General features: G+C 35.0%; 5 protein-coding genes across 9 annotated transcripts; 3 read left to right on the top strand and 2 right to left on the bottom strand.

Moving 5' to 3' along the window:
* The first annotated feature begins 328 nt into the window (after positions 1-328).
* LOC133795340 (secreted RxLR effector protein 161-like) lies at positions 329-1,066 on the top strand. Its single transcript, XM_062232793.1, has one exon. It carries the CDS (start codon positions 329-331, stop codon positions 1,064-1,066), a length of 738 nt encoding a protein of 245 aa, XP_062088777.1.
* A 2,008-nt stretch (positions 1,067-3,074) lies between these two features.
* Positions 3,075-7,131, top strand: LOC133797050 (proteinaceous RNase P 1, chloroplastic/mitochondrial-like). Its single transcript, XM_062234821.1, has 7 exons — positions 3,075-5,037; positions 5,124-5,213; positions 5,324-5,505; positions 5,686-5,806; positions 5,996-6,064; positions 6,223-6,352; positions 6,637-7,131. The coding sequence occupies exons 1-7, from the start codon at positions 3,196-3,198 to the stop codon at positions 6,828-6,830; spliced, it is 2,628 nt and encodes an 875-aa protein (XP_062090805.1). The 5' UTR covers positions 3,075-3,195; the 3' UTR covers positions 6,831-7,131.
* Positions 7,132-7,267: 136 nt separating this feature from the next.
* On the top strand, positions 7,268-10,181 carry LOC133797052 (probable protein ABIL5). Of its 2 annotated transcripts, none has more exons than XM_062234825.1 (7): positions 7,268-7,797; positions 7,894-7,976; positions 8,795-9,042; positions 9,149-9,188; positions 9,320-9,360; positions 9,563-9,627; positions 9,825-10,181. In XM_062234825.1, exons 1-7 carry the CDS (start codon positions 7,717-7,719, stop codon positions 9,912-9,914), a joined length of 648 nt encoding a protein of 215 aa, XP_062090809.1. In that variant the 5' UTR covers positions 7,268-7,716; the 3' UTR covers positions 9,915-10,181. The 2 variants fall into 2 exon arrangements, with proteins under 2 accessions (XP_062090809.1, XP_062090808.1); XM_062234824.1 differs by having other exon boundaries at positions 9,320-9,453.
* Positions 10,182-10,287: 106 nt separating this feature from the next.
* On the bottom strand, positions 10,288-12,431 carry LOC133797051 (rho guanine nucleotide exchange factor 8). Its single transcript, XM_062234822.1, is given in 5 exon segments — positions 10,288-10,936; positions 11,040-11,363; positions 11,477-11,920; positions 12,025-12,179; positions 12,311-12,431. Coding segments are annotated over 5 exon segments (1,485 nt in total). The 5' UTR covers positions 12,426-12,431; the 3' UTR covers positions 10,288-10,489.
* Positions 12,432-16,353: 3,922 nt separating this feature from the next.
* Positions 16,354-21,823, bottom strand: LOC133797049 (transcription factor MYB3R-1-like). 4 transcript variants are annotated; one of them, XM_062234817.1, is made up of 12 exons: positions 21,451-21,823; positions 20,950-21,252; positions 20,770-20,824; positions 20,493-20,550; positions 20,189-20,283; positions 19,912-20,015; positions 19,633-19,761; positions 17,847-19,494; positions 17,429-17,715; positions 17,224-17,332; positions 16,925-17,134; positions 16,354-16,806 (listed from the first exon to the last, which is right to left on the bottom strand). In XM_062234817.1, exons 2-12 carry the CDS (start codon positions 21,051-21,053, stop codon positions 16,654-16,656), a joined length of 2,952 nt encoding a protein of 983 aa, XP_062090801.1. In that variant the 5' UTR covers positions 21,054-21,252; positions 21,451-21,823; the 3' UTR covers positions 16,354-16,653. The 4 variants fall into 4 exon arrangements, with proteins under 4 accessions (XP_062090801.1, XP_062090803.1, XP_062090802.1 ...); XM_062234819.1 differs by having other exon boundaries at positions 20,950-21,183; XM_062234818.1 differs by having other exon boundaries at positions 20,950-21,170.
* Between the last annotated feature and the right edge of the window lie 334 nt (positions 21,824-22,157).

The raw sequence follows: 22,157 nt of genomic DNA, 5'->3' as shown, positions 1-22,157 counted from the left end.
ACATAGAGGTTGGTCTATAAAACAGTTAGATGTTAACAATGCTTTTTTAAATGGTGAGTTACAAGAGGAGGTTTATATGCTTCAACCTCCAGGCTTTCAAGATAAAGCAACTCCTCAGTTGGTGTGTAAACTTAACAAGGCTATCTATGGACTAAAACAGGCTCCAAGAGCTTAGTTCAATAAGCTTCGAACAGCTCTACACTCCTTTGGTTTCATTTCTTCAAGAGCAGATCAATCTCTTTTCCTGTGGAAATCAGATCAACATACACTTTTCCTACTAGTCTATGTTGATGATATTCTGGTCACATGAAGTTCAGAAGCTGCTATCATGGAATTAGTCTTTAATCTGAACAAGTTATTTGCTCTTAAGGACCTTGGCAATATTGACTACTTTCTTGGAGTTCAACTTCACCAACTTGATCAAGGTCTTCACTTGTGTCAGACAAAATATATATTGGATCTTCTTACTTATGCAAAGATGGAATTTGCTAACTCTTTGCCTACACGGATGGCTAGTGGTGAAAAGCTCTATCTCCAAGATGGTGATCCAATGGAAGATCCTTTACTCTATAGGAGTGTTGTAGGGGCTTTGCAGTATGTGACGGTTACAAGGCCTGAAATTCCATATGTAGTCAACAGAGTCTCACAGTTTATGCAAACTCCTTTAGACACTCATTGGAAAGTTGTAAAGAAGGTGCTTCGATACTTAAAAGGTACTCTAGACTATGGCTTAACTTTCTACAACTCTCCACAACTTCGTCTTACATCTTTCTCAGATGCTGATTGGGTGTCTGACCCTGATGACAGACGGTCAACATCTAGTTTTTGTGTATATCTGGGAGGAAATCTCATTTCATGGGCATCTAAGAAACAAAGAACTATCTCCCGTTCCAGTACAAAGGCAGAGTATAGAAGCTTAGCTCATGCCACTGCTGAGCTTATGTGGATTCAGTCTCTCCTTCAAGAAATTGGTGTTTTAACACAACACCTTCCTACTATCTGGTGTGACAATCACTCATGTCTCAGAATCCGGTCCTACACTCTAGAACAAAGCATATCGAATTAGATCTTTACTTTGTTCATGAACGAATTCTTCACAAGCAGTTGGTGGTGAAGCACCCTCCAGCACATGACCAGATAGTTGATACTCTCACTAAGCCTCTGTCAAAACAACAGTTTCTACTTCTTCGAGACAAACTTAGGGTCCATTCCTTAGCTACCCTAAGTTTGAGGGGAGATGTTAGAGCTAGGTGTTCATAGTTTGTTACCTTCAGTTGCTTCTATTGTAACCAACTGTACTTAGTTGTTTCTGTTGTAACCAAATGTACTTAGCTTCCTCTACAATATAAGTGTACTTAGCTTCATTGAATTAATACAACAGATTACTTTTCAATATTGTTCTTTACTTCCTCACAGGTTTAGAGTAATGATATGTGCACCCAAAATATACACTTAAACAATACACGCAGTGATGTGACAGTTTAGCCTAGGCAATCACATTTATTAAAATTGGGACTCACTGTTTTAAAAAGCAGTGACACGTCACTGTGTGTAATGTTTGGATACATATTTTGGGTGCACATATCACTACCCTTCAGATTAACGGGTTCTTGTTCACCTTAATAATAAACTAGTAATAATTAAGAAATCGGTACATTAAAATAACTTTAAAAAATTATAATTATTAAACAAAGAAATAATAATAATATAATGGTTCGTAGAATTTTCCATGAGTTCAGACCATTTCTTAAGATTAGAGTAGATATGCTTAGGCCCAATCCTATTTGCCCAATAGACAATACCACCCCTGCCATAGAACACATCTTTTGAGATTAAATCTCGATAACCAAAATGTTTGAGAGTAAAATTTCACTAGTATATGTAGTACGAGAATGATGTCAAATTAATCTATACATGTAATCCAGAACAATATTTGAATACCCTATATTTACATATACTAGAAAGAAGAAACAAAAAAAATTGACAAACACCTTCATTATTTACTGTTAGGAATCATAAGAACATAAAAAATGTAATGAAAAATGTATGAGAAATAATGTATGAGAATATTCAACTATTTATAATAAGATTAATATTTACTATCTTGTTAATCTTGAAGGACTATTAGAGTTAGTTTTTTTCCATAACTTTATTTGCTTTTTAATGATTTAAATATATTTAAAATACTTAATATTTGAGAATTGCAAATTTTTAAAACATATTAATATTAGGACTCTAAATTATAATTCATAATTATGAGATTTATTTCATTAAATAAATAAATATGTTTTTTTTTATAAGAATTTTTTTTTTCAAAGATAATCTATTATATATTTTTATTGGGAGTTTTTTAAGTAGAGACATTACTTTGGCCTCGTAGGGGCATTTTTTGTTTTCAGTACTTAGAGAAATTATAATCTATTTTTTTGTATGACAACGTACATAATAATTATTGTAGACATCCTACTAATTTTCAGAAAATAAAAATAAATTTATAGTGCCGAAATTAGAGTTTAAATATTTTGTTTTTCACACATATAAAAAAAATTAAGCACTCGTATAACTAACTGTTTGAACTTCTAATTTCGACACACTAAATTATTAACTTCTCAATTTTTTAAGTTTAAGTTTAAATTAATTTATTAAGAAATATTTAAAAATTAATTGATTTTTAACTAATCGTATGCTGCTACATCAATATTTGAGTCAAACTTAATATAAAATTTAACATCAGTTACTTACATAATATTAATTATTTTTACAGTATAAAAAAATTTAGTTATTTAAGTGTTTGAATCATAACAATTTAGATATTTTATCCACTAATTAATTTTTGACCAATGATATGGTGCCACGTCAATCCTAGTCAAATTTAACAGAACATAGGTAGCTTTATCGTAAAAAAAAACTTCAGTATTTAAATGGTTGAATTGTAAAAAACTTACCTATTTTAGCAGCCAATATCCCTTTAATACATAATAAACAGGTTGTAAAGGATAACAGAACATAGGATAACTGCTGCTACTATTTGTACAGGATGAGGATTTAGTTGTAAAATTATGGAGGTTGAGGACTTAAGTGCTATTTGGTAAACAGGTTGCGGTTTTTTTTCTGCAAATAAGCCCTTTTAGAATTTATTATTTGCATATATTTCGTACCCATATCAGCTCGACTTGGAGCTTCCAACGGCCACAAATGGCCACCGCTTCCTCCTCCTCCTTCACCTTCAACTCTCTGCATCAAAAGCACCATACTTTGCCCCTTAATTTCTGTAAGTACCCATCTACTCTCCATGTTTTCAGATTCCATTACACTTCTCGTTTTCTCATTTTCTCACCTCTCAAACACATAACGCAACTTTCTCAACTTCTTCTGGTTAAAGATAATGTTAGACATGTAGTTGGAAAGTTGAATGCCACTGACCATCAACCATATACAAAAACTATACATTCGAGAACTCTAAAAGGAAATAGTAATGGAGTTTCGCATTTGAGGTCTATAGATGATGATAAGGTTGGTAAAAATTCTGGAAAAAAGTATGTCAGTTCGGTAGCTGAGGAAAAGACTGAAAATAATATCAACAAAGCCAAAAATGGGAGGAGAAACCAGGGATTGAGAAAAGTGAGGGAATTGAATGATGGGAATTCTTCTGTGAAATCTAGAGAAAAGGATGGTAAAGCTGGTAATGTCAAAAGTGGTAAGCAAGTGGGAGAAGAGAAGGGAAAAAAGTCTAAGAAAAGTAAAGAAGAAGATACTACTCCTGAAGTTCCTTTTAGACTTCGATTAGATATGTGTTCAAAGAGAGGAGATGTCACGAGTGCAATTCAGTTGTTTGATTTGGCTCAAAGAGAAGGAATCAAACTTGGGCAGTATCATTATACTGTACTATTATATCTCTGTTCTTCTGCAGCTGTGGGTATTGTTCGTCCTGCTAAAAGTGGAAGCGCTACTCGGACTTTGGATACTATGGGCTCCTCTGGTGATTTTTCTGAGTCAAGTTCTGTGGATTTGGCTAAATCAAGAGACTTGGGTAGTAGTGGTTTGGATGATAACAAACTAAATGTTTCAATTTCAGACAGTGGACATTTAGTTAATACTGGTGGAAGTGATGGGATTGCTGAGGGTGATGAGTTAAGTTCTAGTGATAGACTTGACGATTCGGATGGTACTTTCAATGAAAGGGAGAAGCTAAACTGGTTTTGTAATGGCTTTGTGAAGCGAAATTATCGTGTCTTAGATGGACTAAGTCATCCTACTGAAGGAGAATATGAAAATGCACGTGGGAAAGGTGGAAGCAAGAACAAAGAAGGTAAGAATATGTGGGTAGGGGAAGAAGCCAAGCAATATGCACGAAAGAGGGGATTCGAGATCTATGAGAAAATGTGTTTGGAAAACATTCCAATGAATGAAGCTGCATTGACTTCTGTGGCTAGAATGGCAATGTCAATGGGTAACGGTGACATGGCATTTGATATGGTGAAACAAATGAAGTCACTGGGGATAAATCCTAGACTGCGTTCCTATGGCCCTGCTTTGTCTGCTTTCTGTAGTAGTGGAGAAATTGATAAAGCATTCGCTGTCGAGCAACATATGTTGAACCATGGTGTCTATCCAGAAGAGCCTGAACTACAAGCTCTTTTGAGAGTAAGTGTAGGGGTAGGTAAGGGGGATAAAGTATATTACTTGCTGCATAAACTAAGGGCAAGTGTAAGGAAGGTCTCACCCTCAACTGCAGATTTGATTATTAGCTGGTTTAATAGCAAAACGGCTTCAAGAGTGGGGAAAACAAAATGGGATCAAAGGCAAATAAACAAAGCAATTGAGAGTGGAGGGGGCGGCTGGCATGGCCAGGGCTGGCTAGGAAGAGGAAAGTGGTCTGTGTTGCAAACAAGTATTGGTGCTGATGGTTTGTGCAGATGTTGTGGGGAGAAATTGGTTACTATTGACCTTGATCCCAAAGAAACAGAAAGCTTTGCTGAATCAGTTGCTTCAATAGCCATAGAGAAAGAGAAACATTCAAACTTTCAGAAATTTCAAGTATGCAAGTCTTTTAATAGTACTTATTGATACCAATCTAGTAAATGGATTTAACTTATCATGATGGAACGAAATTAAATTTGCAGAAATGGCTTGATTATTATGGACCTTTTGAAGCAGTGATCGATGGAGCTAATGTTGGACTTTTCAGCCAAAAGATATTCAGGCCATCCAAGGCAAGTTATGTGATGGCCTTAACACGTAGGACACTGATATAGTTAACTTCTTTTTTTCTATTAATTTGGTGATAATTATTAGCCTTCTCCTTTCATGATGAATTTTGTAGATCAATGCTGTCGCTAATGGTATAAGACAGAAGTTTCCTTCAAAGAAATGGCCACTCATTGTTTTGCATAACAGACGTGTCTCTGGACCCAAGATGAATGAACCAGCCAACAGGGCATTCATAGATAGGTGGAAAAATGCCGATGCACTCTATGCAACGCCTACAGGCTCAAATGATGATTGGTGAGAAACATGACACTGGACTATACTTGGGACATTTGTTTGAAGTGTTATATATATATATATATAATACTACCTATATTTATATGTATATCTTTTTCTCTTTTTTTTTTCGTTTGAGGGGAAGATTTATATGAAGCATTTTCATTTTTAAGTGCCATGTTTTAATAACCTGTGCTTCAGGTACTGGTTGTATGCAGCTATAAAGTTCAAAAGCTTACTCGTGACAAATGATGAGATGCGAGACCACACATTTCAACTCCTTGGAAATGATTTCTTCCCCAGATGGAAAGAAAGGCATCAAGTGAGTAAAAGCTCTATGGAGCCAACATTTTTTAGTTGTATATTTGAGCTTGTCAGTAAATAGGATTATGTGGAATTGGATTACCAGTTCCAGTTTCACTTTCTTCTTTTTGCCAAAATTATGCTGCTTAGGATATCATATTATATTGCAATTCTCCTAGTAAAAGTGTCTGTCTGTCCTAAATTATAGGTGCGTTTCACTTTTTCTGATGCTGGTCCAGAATTTCACATGCCGCCTCCTTGCTCTGTTGTAATCCAGGTAAAATCAAACTCCAAGTTTGTCCATATTATATAATCTTAGAAAAAAAATACATATTAATAATAGTATTAAAATATCATTAGAAAAGATTGTTCCTGTGCGTGCCTTTCAAACCATGATAATGAGATTTAGATTCCCGTGGTGAAATATATTTTCAGGAATCAGAAAGAGGCCACTGGCATATACCTATATCGACCGAACATGAATATGAAGTAGAGAGACCTTGGCTATGTATTATGCGTGCTAAGTCACGCAAGATCAGAGAAGATACTAAAAGTAAACAAGAAGGTAAACATATGTTAAGTGAAATCGTTTGCCAAATTTCTTTGGCATGTTTGGTTAGCAACACAATGAATTTTCTCATCAACTCATTGACATCTTTGTTATAAGTAGAGATCCTAATCATTTTTTTATTCCATTTTTAAATAAGTTTGTTACATGTAACATGTGTAAACTGGTTTGTTAATTTAGCTTGTTATGTTTATCTTAAGAAAATCAAATATGTTATCCTTAAATGCTACTAAAATCCTTCATGTCCCTTCATTACAACAATTGGTGATTTGCATGGCCAGCTATCCAAACTGAAGTCAAGTCAAAATCATTGACCAATGGCAAAGACAAATGCACTACTGATGAATCTGAGAAAATATACAAGAATCTCAAAGATATTTTGACTGGACCAACAATCGCTAATAGCCAATCAGTCCTAGCTGACATAGAGCAAGCAGAGAAGCTTGGTAGATGCACCATTGATTTTGATATATGATTCAGTATCTGCAGGAAATTTTGTTCAGACCCTTTTCACTACAATCCTTGCAATGGTTGGAAAAGCTGAAGATTGGTCAGTGATCTGTTGTAGCTTCTCTTCTTTTTCTTCTATTCCAGCCTCCAGTTTCCCCAAACTGGGGCTCGCTCGAGCCTGGTGGTTGGGCCATTGTGGGAGCCAACAATTGGTCGAGTCTTTCTTAATTTTTATTTTATTTTTTGGAGTTAGAACTTAGCTAGGCCTCATCTTGTAACCCACACTAGTGTAATTGATATCATTTTTGTAGAAGAAAAAAAAGGTTCCATTTTTATAGCAAACTAACAAAAAAGGATCATCATATATATGCTAAAATGTGGAAGTGCAGGTACCCGAAAGGAGATACAAGTTTCAGAGAGCAAATTATGTTATCATTATTATTACTGATTGGCAGTGGGTTAATCAGCTCATTAAATTTGTTGTGTTAATGATTGTTTCATCATTTTTTTAAAAAAAAAGAGAAACATATAATATAATTATATTTGTCCACGTATGCATGTATATATTATTTGTTTTTTCAGAAAGTGGAAAAGGTGAGGGACACAAACTCACGGGGCTGAAACTTTATTTGTCGTGTATAGAATCTCACTTTCTAGAGTTTTGTTGTTTCCATGCTACATAGTGATTGTTTCACGAGCCTCCAAACCACCGACTTCATTCTCACTCAGTCTCACCTGTCTCTGTCTCTCGATTCATTACAATACAAAAAGCTTAGCTCCCACTTATCTTCATATCAAATTATTTGAAAACTCAAAGAAAGGATAAGGAAAGCGAGCTGTTTGCTGTTACATGTAAATCTCTTCTTGACGTTATTATCTCATCTTTCTGTTTTTACAAATTGAAGAAGAAGATGCAGAACTCCAAGCTGTGGCTGCAGAAAGATTTAGTCGGCGAGTTTGATGACGTTGAACACTTTAACAACTCTCTAAAGGTAGACATATAACAATTGTTGTTCTTTCCTACTTATGTTTTTTTTTTGGATGGGATTAACCATAGTTTGCTTCGTTATGAACATATTTTTTTGAAGGAATTGAGAGATTTACGTTCTCAACTACACCATGCGGCAGACTACTGTGAATCCTCGTTCTTGAATACCAAAGAAAAAAAAGTGTGAGTTGTTACTCTTCTTAAAATAGTAGTATTTTTTTTTTCTTTATGTAAAAACAAAAAGCTGCCCCGTTAACCTTTTTGTTTGATAATAATATAATAATCTTTTCTCCTCAATATATCCATATATTCTCATTCCTATCTTTTGTTTATATTTAACCAAATATCAGTATTCAGTTCATATACTAGACCTCTATTTTTTTTTTCAACTTTGTAGCTTTTCCCTTTTAATCGATAAAATTTTATTTTATTTTAAATTAGATATATTTGTTAATATTTTTATATGAGAAGGTAAACTGATTGCTTATTTTTCAATATATATTTGGAATAAAGGTAGATGCAAATTTTTTTTCAGGCAACAGATATATTTTTTTTGTCGCAATGAAAATAGGCTACAGATATATTATATTGTTTGAAACTTTGTATGAATTTAAAATGATTTCTTTCTTTTGTTTTGGTTCGTAAATTAGTTTATACGTGTCGTCAACTCGTCATCTCATTTGTTGTTACAATAGTTTGTATTTTATTCAACTATTGTCGTTTTCAGAGTTTATTTCAGTTATTTACGCAGTATATTTTTGTCGTTTTTAAATAATATTACTGTCGTTTTTCATGTTTGATATCGTTTTAAGATGTCGTTTTACGTTCTGAATTTTCAAGGTATGGGCGTTTTAAAGCTACAGCAACAATGCAACTTGCAAGTTTATGTTTCGATTATAATTCTATAACAAAGTTATGGTCGTTTCGAAACGACAATATATTGTATGTTATTAGATGTCGTACGTTCTCTAAGTTTTAAAGGATATTGTCGTTTTGAGCAGAGTCTTGGAGAACACAAAGGAATACGTATGCAGGGCGGTGGTTACATTAGTTGATCATTTTGGATGCGTCTCTGAAAATATAAGTGGCCTCATTTCCAATTCCAATGAATGCTCAGAAGCTGAGCTTCGAATCGACTCTCTCAAGCAGAGATTTCTACTTTCACAACAATTTGTTCACAACCTCGCTCTGTCCACTCTTCAATTGCGAGAAATCATACCAAGACATCAACTGCGTTACTTATCTGCCCGTAATATTTTGCATACAATATATTCATATATTTGTAGTACATGCATGATGTTTATTGGTTTGTACCTTCTACCTAATAATGCTTATGATATTATTATCTTTTTTAGCAAATGAAGAAGCTGATGAGAAATCAGGTGAAGATTTAAGGTAAGATTTTTCATCTTGATGTAGCTTTTTAAAAGCGTTTTGCTAGCTGCATGCATAGTTTTTCGAGAGTACATATACAAATACTAATTATAATAATGTATCGTATACTTAGTCTCCTTTGATTTTTGCAGGGATTCTAGAAATGCAGTCTCCACAAAAGTCATTGAAAAAAGTAAGTTTGAAAGAGAGAAAGACTCTCCCATTTTCGCATTTACACACTGTCGAAAACCATCTCTATCGAAAGGGAAAACCAACTCAGCTTCATGTAATTTATTTTCTCCTCAACTATATGTTACTTAAAGCTAACTTTTAATTATAGTTTGTTCTTTAATTATTCTTGTAACACATAGTCCATTGTCATTCCTGGTTTACAGTGTTTCCTATTCGTGACGGCTTCTCCATTCTTTCCAAAGTTCCAAATCCTTCTTTTCATTTCCAGGTAGGCATATTTACCTTGTTACTTTGTATTTAGTACTTCTAAGATTTTAACCTCTAAGATCAGTGACAAGTTAACAAGTTTTCAAGTAAGACTGCAGTTAGCTTAAAACTCTGCAGTTTCACCATAAGTTTCTCATTACACGTTTCTCTTTGTATCCCATTTCTTTTTTAATTTTTTCATGCTTACTTGTGTTACAGGAGACAAAGAAGAATACGCGCATTATTAAAAGATCTCTACATGGAAGTGACATCTGGGCACTCATTCGCCGAACCAAAAGAACTGCTTGAGAATTTTAAGGAAATCTGCTGTAGGTAGTTTTCTGGTTGTGGTTTTCTAGCGGTTGAGAATGATGCATATGTGGTTGTGTAAATAACCTTTAAGATGGTAGTAGAAGTGTGTGTTGTCCTTAGTTGATTGTTCTGTTTTGTAGATTATGATTTGGAAAGATACATCTACTGTAATTCAGATCCATATTATGAGAATTTGATTGCCAAATGGCTGGGCTGTAATTTTCTTAATTAAAAGTGAAGTGAGTAAGAAAGTTTTGAAACCAAGTGAGTGCAATTATATGCAACAACTTAGAGTATAAAGATTTATCAAGAACAGACTACAAGTGTTTTTGACAGAGGAACATAATGTATGTATGTCTTCACGTACACAATTCAAAACACACCTCTTTCAAGCGTCAAATTAAACACTTCAAAGAGCCAAGTTTCCCCTTATTGGTAGGAAGGAAGCTATCCTACAGGAATCTCGATATTTACAAAAGACAAGCTTCCAAACTATCTCTATAATTTTCTATGACTATATGTTCCTCTCTCTTTCTCTCTCATTGTCTTCTTTGTTCCATTTCATCTGTCGTTTAATGGCGAGCCGTTGGACTTCTCAAACTAAAGTTTTCAAGCTTCTCTAAGTAGGACAGTTTCTTTGTGTTGATATTAGCAGGTTTGTTCATGAACTTCTGATCGCTTGCTTGTTTCAATAGGCTATCCTTATTTCCCCTTGAATCATTCTTCTTAGCACCATCAGCCTCTCCTTGAGATAAACTCCAACCCATGAAATCTGAGAGTGTCATTGAAGTTGGTGTATCTGATGAGTTTAACTTTTCTGCCTCGTCCTCAGAGGTTTGGGACATTTGAGGTAGTGACACCGGTGAAGAAACCATTGAAAGCCTGCCATTGGAATTTGCTGATGATGGATTTTGAGTGAGAGAATCAGCATAGAGAACATCTTCAATCCTGGACATCACTGTTGAAGCCAAACTTTCTATTACCCTCGAATAGCTCTCTAGGATAGCGTATCCAACATCCTGTGTCCAAGAAAAGAAAAGGAAAATGAGCTTACATTGTCTGGTATATTATAAAAAAGCATGCTTAATGAGACAAAATATCAGTTGCAGATTTTGTTCTTACCTTATTGTATTGGATTTTGCTTATGTCAAGTGTAGATTGTGAGGTTCCAGGAAACCGCTGCTTGAGTATGAGTAAGATGGTTTCTGCTCTCTCTTCAAATATTTCTCTTTTTTCCAGGCTCACACCTGAACCCCAGCTAGACTTTCCATGATCCTTATGGTGCATCTTCCTCTTCCAGATGATTACAGAGGCCTCAATCCTGTTCTTAAGGTCAAGAACTTTGTGCTCTGTTGATAAGTCTGAAGTTGAGAGGAATTGTTCAGGATCAAAGTAGTCATCTGTTATACTTTTGTAGTTTGAATCTCCCAGGCAATATCTACCATTCTGCATAGACAAAAAAAAAAGTATATGCATAAAAAACACAATGATCCAAAGTTTAGATATCTTCTTTAGGATGTTGGAATAGATTCTAAAAGGGTATCTATCTAGTTATATACCTTGGGAAGGGCTTCAATGTAGTTTTCAGGAATCTCCATTTCTGATAGTATTTGAGCGTTTATTGCCATGGCTGCTTTCAGTACTTGGTTTACAGATTCTTTCTGAAAGAGAAGCCATTTCCGGCATACATTGGATAGCCCATCTGGTGAGACTTTTACAGTTGGTAGCCACCATTTGTCATCATTTCTCTGGAAATTACCTTTCTCAGAGTCATCAGCATCTTTGGATACATACCAGAACTCATTTTGGGCTCCAAAGTTATCCAAATACCCCTGTTTATTATTATGATCTCATCAGTTCTATGAATCTAGACCATGCAACAGAAAAGTGAACCTATAAATTAGATAATGGAGAAAATGTGTACGTACAAGGAGCATGGCATCTAGCTTCCTTAGAGCAGGTATGTTCATGTGAAGATCATTTCTTTGCCGAGTCACCATTATCTGTCAAACCAAAGCCAAGAGGTTTACATCCTAATGCATATTGAAACAGAGACAGTATATATAAATAGAAGAGAGAGAGAGAGAGAGAGAGAGAGATTTATCACCTCCATGTTACTTCCATCCTTGGATTTCTGTTGGGAGGGTACGAATTCGACAATATGATCGGTCACTGACAAAAGCCAATCCATTTCTTTTCTCCACCTTGTTTTCCTTTCTGCAGGCATAGGCTCTAGTTTTCTTTGTTCTCCAAAAGCAGATGCTGCATTGCATAATAATGATCATGTTCTGCTGCTATTAGATTTTACATACTTTGACAGCAATAATGATCACCATCATGATATTAATAATAATAATAGCTTTTGTATATTATGAATCAGCATTAGAAAGTACCTGCTAGGTTGGTTATGGCATTTGACAAAGCCAAAGCTGATGAAACACCCTTCCCTCCACCAGACATATCTTCACCCAAAAGCAGCTTAGAAAACCTCTCTTTCATATTCTCCATATCTGAAACCAAACCAAACCCAAAAGATTCATTCCCTTTGTTTCACAACATAGATTTATACATTCAGAATATGAAGAGCTATGTACATATATAAAGCAAAACAATATGTTACCATGATGACTAGCTGTCCTGCCCTTAATATTATCCAAACATGAAACTGGACCCTTAAAAGTAGAATCCTTGAGAGCCGAGCCTATGTTCATATGGTGCACTGGTCGGTCTCCTCCAATCCTTGAACCCTGGCTTCTTGACTGCCTACCACTACAGTCTTCCTGCCCTTCACGTCCACTCTCCGACGTGAAGCTCTGAGCATGTCGCCCTGAACTGTTGCTTTCAAACATTTTTTTTAGCTTAAATGAGGATGATTTTTGTACGCTTTCTTGCCGAGAGAACGCCCGAACCATTGTGAATTCGAGCTGTCCAAGTTGGTTTGTTTTTATGTCTTCAGCAAGATGGTTTTCATTGGCAACAACAACATGAACAACAAAAAATAGAAAAGAAAAATGGGGTTCCTTTAGAGTTTAGCAAACAAATATTTGATTATGGAAGAAGAACAGTTGGTTCCTCTTAAACCAAAATGAGTGAGGCTTGGCCTTTGAAGAATGAGACAGAGAAAGAAAGAGTTTGCTTTAGAAGTTGGCAAAGCTTTTCTGTTTTTGCATAGAAACGTGGGTGAGAGAATGAAATGTTTGGCCTCAAGTATAAGCAGAAAAACAGAAAGGATTTCTCTGCTAATTTTGATGAGTTTGTTTATTTTTCTCAATGAGTGGTTAGGAGGTCGGCTCTTTGGCCAAATACCCGGGAAATCATATATTTTTAACTGATCTCTATTTTCAGATGTATGAGTAAATTAATCTCCTATTTTCTTTTTCTTATATTTAGGACATAGTTGATTATTTAGGACAAATTTGATTTCTTTTTTTTAGTCTTCTTAGTTGAAAATTCTAGAAAATAAAAAATTGTGAAAGAATTTAATTATGTGTCTTTTTTTATTTTTAAAATAAACCCTTCTTTCAAAATTAGTCTTTCATCGTAACCATAAGTATAAAATACATGGCTTTATATTATAGTTTAATCACATAATAGAATTCTAGTATTGAGCTGTCACGTCAATTTGCACAAAGAATTTGGGAAAGAGTAATAAAAACATTCTTCAAATTAAAAATTAAGGAAAACAAGAGTCAATAATTATTTTTACCTTTTTTTTATCCATAATTAAACACGAGTAAAGAACTAGGACGTGTTCTCCACATAGTAGTGTTTGGCGGTGAACAAGCTTCATTAGAGTTTACTCGGAAACTATGATGTTAACCATTTAACAAACGTGTGTAACAATAACAACGCTAGTAGTCAAAATTGTCTTCTTTAAAAACTTATCTTCTTAATAGTAAGGCTTTAGTTGACACCATGTGTCTGCTCATCTCAACGTTTTTTCTTTCTATGTATTTTATTTAGTATGAAAATATTTAATTCCCTTATGAGTCAACACAAGATAACTTAATCTAACCTTCATATGATAAAATGTCTAGTTGTAATGCCTCAATTTCCTGAGACGTTATTTAGGGAGCCCATTTAAAAATAATAAACAATAAATACTTTAAGATATTAAGAAAAAATATTTATTTAAAATTTAAACAAATAATGAGATCTCATTATTTAAAAATAAAAATATTGGACGCTAGGTTTAATAAGAACAGCATAAAAAAATAATCATTCAAGTTTGAAAATTTTAAAACATAATATTTATTTCTAAAAACATAATATAACTGGAGCCCAGCCTCTAAATGTTTCGTCCATGTCTCGAGCCCGTGCCACCCGCTGCTTTGTTTTGCCTTTACCTGCACACAGAGTACCCGTGAGCTAACGCCCAATAAGAAGAGCTATGTAGGACATAACTCCCCAAACTAGAAAACAAAAAATAAACATCATAAACATAATCATATCACACTAACATAGTGTGTGTTACACTCACACACATAAATACTAACAAGTCATGTTGATTGGATATGAAATGTAATCTATCTTGCCTGCGCTGTACTCACACTCAGCATTTCCACGGTAGCACCTAGTCTAGCCTGCGCTGTACTCGCACTCGGTCGTTCCCTCGAGACATCGTTGCCCTGCCTGTGCTGTACTCACACTCGGCAGTTCCGTGGTGACATCCTATTATCCTGAGTTATACACACCCAAGATAATTCATGCAAGTGTTATACTCACACAAGCAGCTAGAATCTAGTAGCACGCCTACCCTATCATCTAAGCATGTCTACTAACTAAAATCCCTAGCACTATCCTCATGCTAGTCAACCTAATGCAACAATTCAGGTCACAAATATAAATACATAACTAACAAATAAGAAAACAAGGTTGTACGCATAACGTACACCCTGTGCGCAGATGTCCACTCTTCTTACCTTAAGCAGTGTGTTTTCTGCTGATGTGTCCCGAACCACTTGCTGCGTCACCTCGACGACCGCTAGCTCCTCAGGAAACACCCAGATTGGGTTTGCCGGAGTTGTTGTCTTCTTCGGCACCGGCGAGGTTGTTTCTTTCATTTCCGACTACCCCAATGTTCCAAACCACTTGGAAACTTCCCACACGTGTTCCAGCAATCCAAAACGACCCTAAGACACAAAGAATCATGCCACAATCGCCTTGGTCGAAGTCTTCTTCTCCAACGCCGATGTACCGCCAACAATGGAGCTCAAAATTGGTTTTTCTTGCTCTGGACCATTTCAGCCTGTTTCTTCACGTTAAAACCGATTCTTGGAGTCCCCTAAGCTTGTTTGTCACCAACCACGCGCACCATACACTCTTAAACACCCTTAAATCTGAAATTATCCAAGAATATGCATTTTCTTAGATAAAAATGGTGAATCATAATCTGGGACTTTATAATTGTATTTCTCATACTCTAAAGGTTTATTTCCTCCCCTAGAATGATTCTATAATAGAACGTTCAATACTGCCCAGATTTTTCCCAAGTGCAAGAACTCAACTACCCTCTCTCTCTTCGATCATTTGCTTCCCTCACTATTTCCACAATTTCTTTCCTCCAGATTATCATGGTAAACACGTTTTAGAATAGGTTTAGAAAAGAAGTTAGCGTTAGAAGTGGTAAGATCCTCTTTTCAAGGAATTCTTTATATTTTTCTTTGAAAAAAAAAAAAAAAAAATAACTAAGGTTCCACAACTGATATCATCAGTTAAATTTTGAAAATTTGACTCATTTTCAAAATATTTAATAATGTTAAATCAGAAGAAATAAAGTCTCTAAAATGCTCCTTGAACCAATCCCAAACTTGAGGGTATTATGGTCTTTTCGCAAATTCAATTAATTAATATTATGGCAAACAAAAAATTACACATAACATGATAAAATAATTTCAAGCATATTATTATTACTATTATGCTCACCATAATAATAATAATAATAATTTTTAATTAAATAAATAACAACTTAACCTGAATTATTATTTATTCACTCGATATTATTCTCATGTTGTGATTCCACAAAAACTCAAACATGAGAAACCATGAATTTTATTTTCATTGGAAATCATATATATCCAATATTTCATCAAAGGAAAAGAAAAAACAAAGACAAAGATGCACACAGTAGGAAAAATTACGAAATTGACCTTCCGGAAAAATGGGTATTACACTAATAATGAAGAAAAAGAAAAATGGTTTAAAGATATGTTTAAAAATTGTTAGAAAATAAACAAGAAATAGACAATAATAAAATAGAAAACACACATTTTATGTGAAAAATTCTCAATGTAAAAGAATCACAAAGAGAAAAACAAAATTCATCATATGTGATATAAGTAAAAATGAGAATGGCAACTATTGGGCCTATTTATTCCCGATCCCCCTACTCTTACTCTAACAGTAACAGTACTTTGGACTTTAGAAAATAAAATTTGCTGAACCCGATATATATTTATATAAAACAACCTCAAAATGTGTAGTTGTTAGGCTAACTGTTTAATCATTTTTGTTATGTTTTTCCAGCACAAAACAAAAAATTGCATAGGATAGGATCTTTATTCTCTTAAATTCCTATATAATACGGTTTCTATATATATATATATACTGAATTAGATAAATTCAGCTCTCAAAGTCTGAATTACAAAAATTGAAATCAACAGCCATGAGAATTTTTAGCACTGAGAAATACTATGAACATATATATAGACACACGAAGCAGCATTATGCAAAATCACTATCTGCAACTCTTCAACAGATGAGATGATGAGGAACTTGAACTGGATGTGCCTGCAGAGCTGGAATTCCCAGCAGCAAACTTTTTCTTGCTCTGCATTTCCTTCACAGGCGTTCCATCACATTCATCAAAATCAAGAACACGTCGATCCATCTGCATTTTCATTTTTATTTTTTGGGTTTGAATAATGTATGTGATTGAATAGCATATGTGAAGTTGGTCATGAAAAAATAGTTAGGATGGAGAAAGCTTCATGAAGAAACTCACTTACCAAATGTACATTTGGAGGCAAATTCTCTTTCTCATCGTGAATAAAATAGTCGTCCTTGCCGAACAAATTAGGTTCAATGGCAGTCATTGTCTTGGAAGAAATTTCATGATGATTTTGATCAAATGCTATAACTTCTCCGGGATTCATTTGTCTCATCAACCCAAAAGCTTCATAGTTTCTCATCCCAGGAGACATGGCGTAATCAAGTTCCTGCAAAGTCCGTTTTTAAAAGCAAAGTGAGAATTAATGTGGCTGATTAAAAAACAATGTAGTGATGATCAATGCAGAACAGTTTATACCTGGAGTGGGATGTCTATATCAACTCCAGGTCCATGTAGAAAGGAATGCAATAACTTCCATGCTGATGGAGATTCCAGATCCCTTTGTGTTCCTGGACTTTCACCAATCCTAACACAAAAGACAGAGCAGCATATCTCAAACTGCAAGAACAAAAAAATATATATTGTGCTGTGCAAGAACCATATATACTCATGTGCAACTTACATGTAAATGCTTTGAATATCCGCATCATTTCCAGCAGCTCCAGAAGTAATTTCTTCTGGAGCCTTTGATGGACATTCTACTGATGTAACAGGAACTTTACACTTTTCATCTTTGCCAATTACCAAGTCCAAAGAGCTAACTTGATCTGATCGGTCCAATTTTCTAGAATATCGACTTTTGGGACTCAAAACTGCAACAGCCAGTCTTCTATTTGCTTGTCCATATCTAGGAGAGATGATAAGCTGACTATCCAAATAATGCTCAATAAGTACGTCTGCAGGTTGTTGCTGCATTACCATTCAAAACAAAACATAGCAAATAAAAATCATTACGAGGAAATAAAGAAATAAACTCTTTCACAAAACAACAGTAACAATATCGTGGTCGAGTAATTGCATTTGAGTAAATTATTATCCACCTTAAAAGTAGTGTCAGTGTTATCTATCTTGGCTTCTGCATCAACTTTAGTGCTCTCTTGTTCAAGCTTGTCTGAAGAATTAGTGGTGCTTTCATTTTTCTCTGAAATTCTGCGGTCTAATTTGTCGACCCTTTTTGTTCTCTCTTCAAAAGCATAATCCACACTGGTTTCATCTTGCATAGAATCCTCAATGGAAGATATTGACATTCTGCAAGCACCGTTTTCATCAAAGATAGATTCTAGGGAAGAAAAGGTGCAAGAGAAACTAGATGACCTCATATTTGATTCCCTGTCAAATTTTATTTCACCCTTCCTTTCTTTAATTGGTGACAACATTTCATACATCCGCTTTCTCATCATAGATGTAGAAGAAGAATTTAAGCTCTTAGCACGTTTTAATGCAGCATGTGGAGTACTGTCTCGAATTGGTGAATCTAATAATAAGCAGCGAGGTGACGAAAGGCTCGCTGCAGGCAACAGGAGTTGGCGAATTCCAAAAGGACTATAGTTATGCTGCAAATCTCCATTGGATTCCATAAGATCACAGTTGAAGAAAGGAATATCTAACCTTGGAAAATGGGGTCTGTCGTATAACAGGGTTCCCGAATCTTGCTGTTCTGTTTGCATAATTGTGTTATCATCCATTGAAGGAACAGTTTGTGAAGAATTTGCTTTTGAATGTGGCTTGTTCTCGTGTACAGAGAAAGAAGTTTCTGTAGAATCAGAATTTCCTTTGCTAAATATATCCACAGCGACCAGTTTTGGAGCATTTTTTCCCTTGTCTAACTTCAGATAATTGTCTGATTTGCCTGCTTCACCAGTCGGAGAGTCAACACAAATGAAGTCATCTCTTGAACTTGGAATGGCATCTAATTCCATTGTTGGTTCAGAGACATCCTTTACCAGAACACTTGACTTCAGTGGTGAAGACCGTGCAGGAAAAGAGTTGTCGATATCAAAATGACAAAGTGATGAACTTCTGCCACCATCTAAGCCAATACTACTTGATTTTTTCTCTTCAATATCTTGAGGAAAACATCCAGGTGCCCTTGACTCAGAGAATAAAGTTTTAGAACAATCATTCTCAGATATCAGTAGGCGCTCCAACTTAACAGAATCAATAAGCACATCTTCCACTGTATCAGCTGAATTAAAGCCCACAGAGTCGTGTAGCAGAGTAGATTCTGCAGGATTTTCATTTGAAGTTATGCAGAGTCCTGATGTTCCAAGCTGTGCCAATGATTCCTCTGGTGCACTCAAACGAGACATTCTGGCCAATTTGTGGGAACCAAAGCAGCTCTTATTAAATTGGGGAGGGGCATTTCCATACATTGCATATTGCTCCAAATCATGCTCCATGCTGCAACTAGATTCTTGAGTCTTATAGTTTTCCCTTAAACTTGAAGCTCCAGTCTCTGTTATGGGCTCAAATTGAGTACAGTTGACACCATTTGAACTTTGACTACATTCTGAAGCGTCCTCATCTTCAACCCTATTTACATTTGGTTGAACCCCCAAAGAAGATGTCGAATTCAGGTTTCCTACATTAGGAAGACCTTGAAATTGATCAAGTAAACCTGATGCCAGATAAGTTTCTAACTTCTTCTTCACAGAGCTGTTCCAGTGATTTTTTATTGCATTGTCTGCCCTGATGCAAAAAAGGGACAACAATGTTTCAGTTCAGACGTCAAAGAATCTATGAAGAAACCTAGCTTATAAGTTTTTAAAGGAAAAAAATGCTGGAGAAACAATCACTGTAAAATTTAAACTACTAAAACAAACCCACCTTCCGGGCAAAAATTTTGTTAACTCAGCCCACTTGTTCCCAAAGATTTGATGTGCACGAATTAGAGTCAACTCCTCTTCTTGTGTCCATGGCTCCTTGTTTATTGCAGGATTAAGATGATTATGCCACCTGTAGAAATGAAATATCCATATAAGAAAGCAAAATTGAAGTGTAGCTGATCCTAATATGCAAACAACAGACAGACTAAAATATTTTTGAATTTTATGTGTGCGTGAGAGCAACACAGAGAGAGAGAGAGAGAAAACCATTATGTACTACCTTTCTCGACATTGTTTTCCAATACGGCCAGGTAAAGCTTCTGCAATCATTGACCACTTCTTTGCTCCATATTTATTCACTAACTCAACTATAACTTCATCCTCCTGCTTATATGATACAATTATAACCAATGAATACATTGAGATCAAATACATGACCACAAAAAGAGCTAAAAGATATTGGGCATCACACTTTAGAGGCAGCATACATGCATATATCCTAACTACATAAATAAGTATTTATACATGTAGCTGTTAATGGTTAAGAAACAATTTACCTCTTTGGACCATGGACCCTTAATGAGTTCAGGATTTAAAACCTTCTGCCACCTATGTAGGCACTGAACATCTGTTCGGTCTTTAAAGCATTCCGCTGCATATTACATAATTTTAAAATGTTAAAGAGAAAAAAAATAAGTCAGCAAATTAAATTTCATTGGGTACATCTGAAAAACAATCCAAAGGGAATTGAAATTGATAAGCAATAAGAGTCTAATATGCTTAAAAAAATAGAAAACAAAAAGGTTATCGGCATTTGATTAGTTCAGCACAGGTCTAATAATTTAAGTTCCCCCTAATTACCTATCTTTTTCCAGTTTTTTCCTTTATAATGTTGAACTGCCCTCCTTAATATCTCATCCTGTTTAAAAAGGGAACTCATTAGGAACATATGCAAAAGAAACACGAAAAGAAAAAGATGAAAAAAAAAAGAGAGAAACATTTTACACAAGAAAATGTAGAAATCACTTGAACACTGGATGAAGGAACTTTGTAAAAGTTTACATGTCAATTCAACCACATTTCCAAGTATTTTGCAAGAGAATACAAATGAAATCAAGTTTAGTCTATTAACAATTACCTCTTCAGCTGTCCATTTTCCTGTTGTTGATCTTCTTGTGGGGCCACTGGTCCTTCTACAAAACAATCACTGAATATTAACCAGAGCAAATACAGAAAAAATGACCAGATAATTAAGCCAAGCAGAAGAAAAAGCATTTCTAAAAAATTGCAAAAATATTTTTTTTTAAAAATAGTATACCCTCTCAAAGGCTTTATTTTCTGACAGGCAGCGCTAACTTCATCAGGGGCAGAAGCATCTGGAAGCCCAGGTCTGTTGACACTAGTTCTCCTCAGCCTTGTCATTGTTCCTTAACAAACGTTTCAAGGTGATTTCCAAGGTTAACACTTGTTGACGCCAATTCAGTCCACAACAACTCTCCAATAACATCATAACCCAAGCCCAAAGCCTTTCCAAATTTGCTACACACTCTCTCTGAATCAATCAATACGCACACAACAAAAAAATAGTTCTTGCAAATCTAGATTGACTTCAACCCATCAACTACAAAACCACAGATCAGATATCACAAACTATCTTGAACCACAAAATCTGATCATCCAGATTCCAACAAAAGCAAAATAAATCGTGAATCCACTCATAAAAAAATATAAACCCCTCATTCAAAACTTCACAGAAATGGCGGAGAATCCAAAAACGAGTTGCAATAAAACTCGAAAGAAAATAGAAAATGCTACTCACAGAGCAAGGCGAAGCGGAGAAAGTAAAACCCAATTCGTGCAATCTTTGGACAATTATACAACTTTTTTATTGATGAATTTATTTAACTTTGGGTGCAGAAGAGAAGGAAGAGAAATGGTGGGAGGGAGAGTTGTAGTAGGAAGAAAATTTGAAAAATGGAAGAGAATACACCAAACCAAACAGTCTCGAGATTAAATGTCGAGCAAGTTGGCTTTAGATCAACGGTTCAGATTTGTTGGAGTACGATAGAGAGCCCATCAGATTGTCCGCTTATGAATTTTAAATCTTAACGGCTGTATTACCGGCATTACTAGGTCACATATACTTTTTTTTCTTCCTCATATTTTCCCCCTCTTTGTTTCTAAATTTTCCTATAAAAATGAAGCACTACCCCCTATAATTAATTAACTAAATTCATCTGGTTATGAGACAGAGTCAGACCTAAATAAAACCTTTTTTTTTATTCCCTTCTCTTGTAATAATAATAATAATAATAAGATTAGTGAAGGAATATGTATAAATGTCTGTATGTAGGTTATGTGTAGTAGTAAGGCCACCTTTATTGTGATTTATTATTGCCATTTCTTTCTAACCTTCATAATTCATTCCATCATTTTCATTGATTGCCCCCTTTTGAATTTCAAAAATGAAATGTACTTAATAAATGCTTATAATATTCCAATAAAACTGCCAAGCGTTTCAACTTT

Source organism: Humulus lupulus, chromosome 8 (assembly GCF_963169125.1).
Source record: "Humulus lupulus chromosome 8, drHumLupu1.1, whole genome shotgun sequence".
Lineage (NCBI taxonomy): Eukaryota > Viridiplantae > Streptophyta > Magnoliopsida > Rosales > Cannabaceae > Humulus > Humulus lupulus.
The sequence above is the reverse complement of the archived record's forward strand: the minus strand, read 5'-3'. Positions and strand labels throughout refer to the sequence as shown.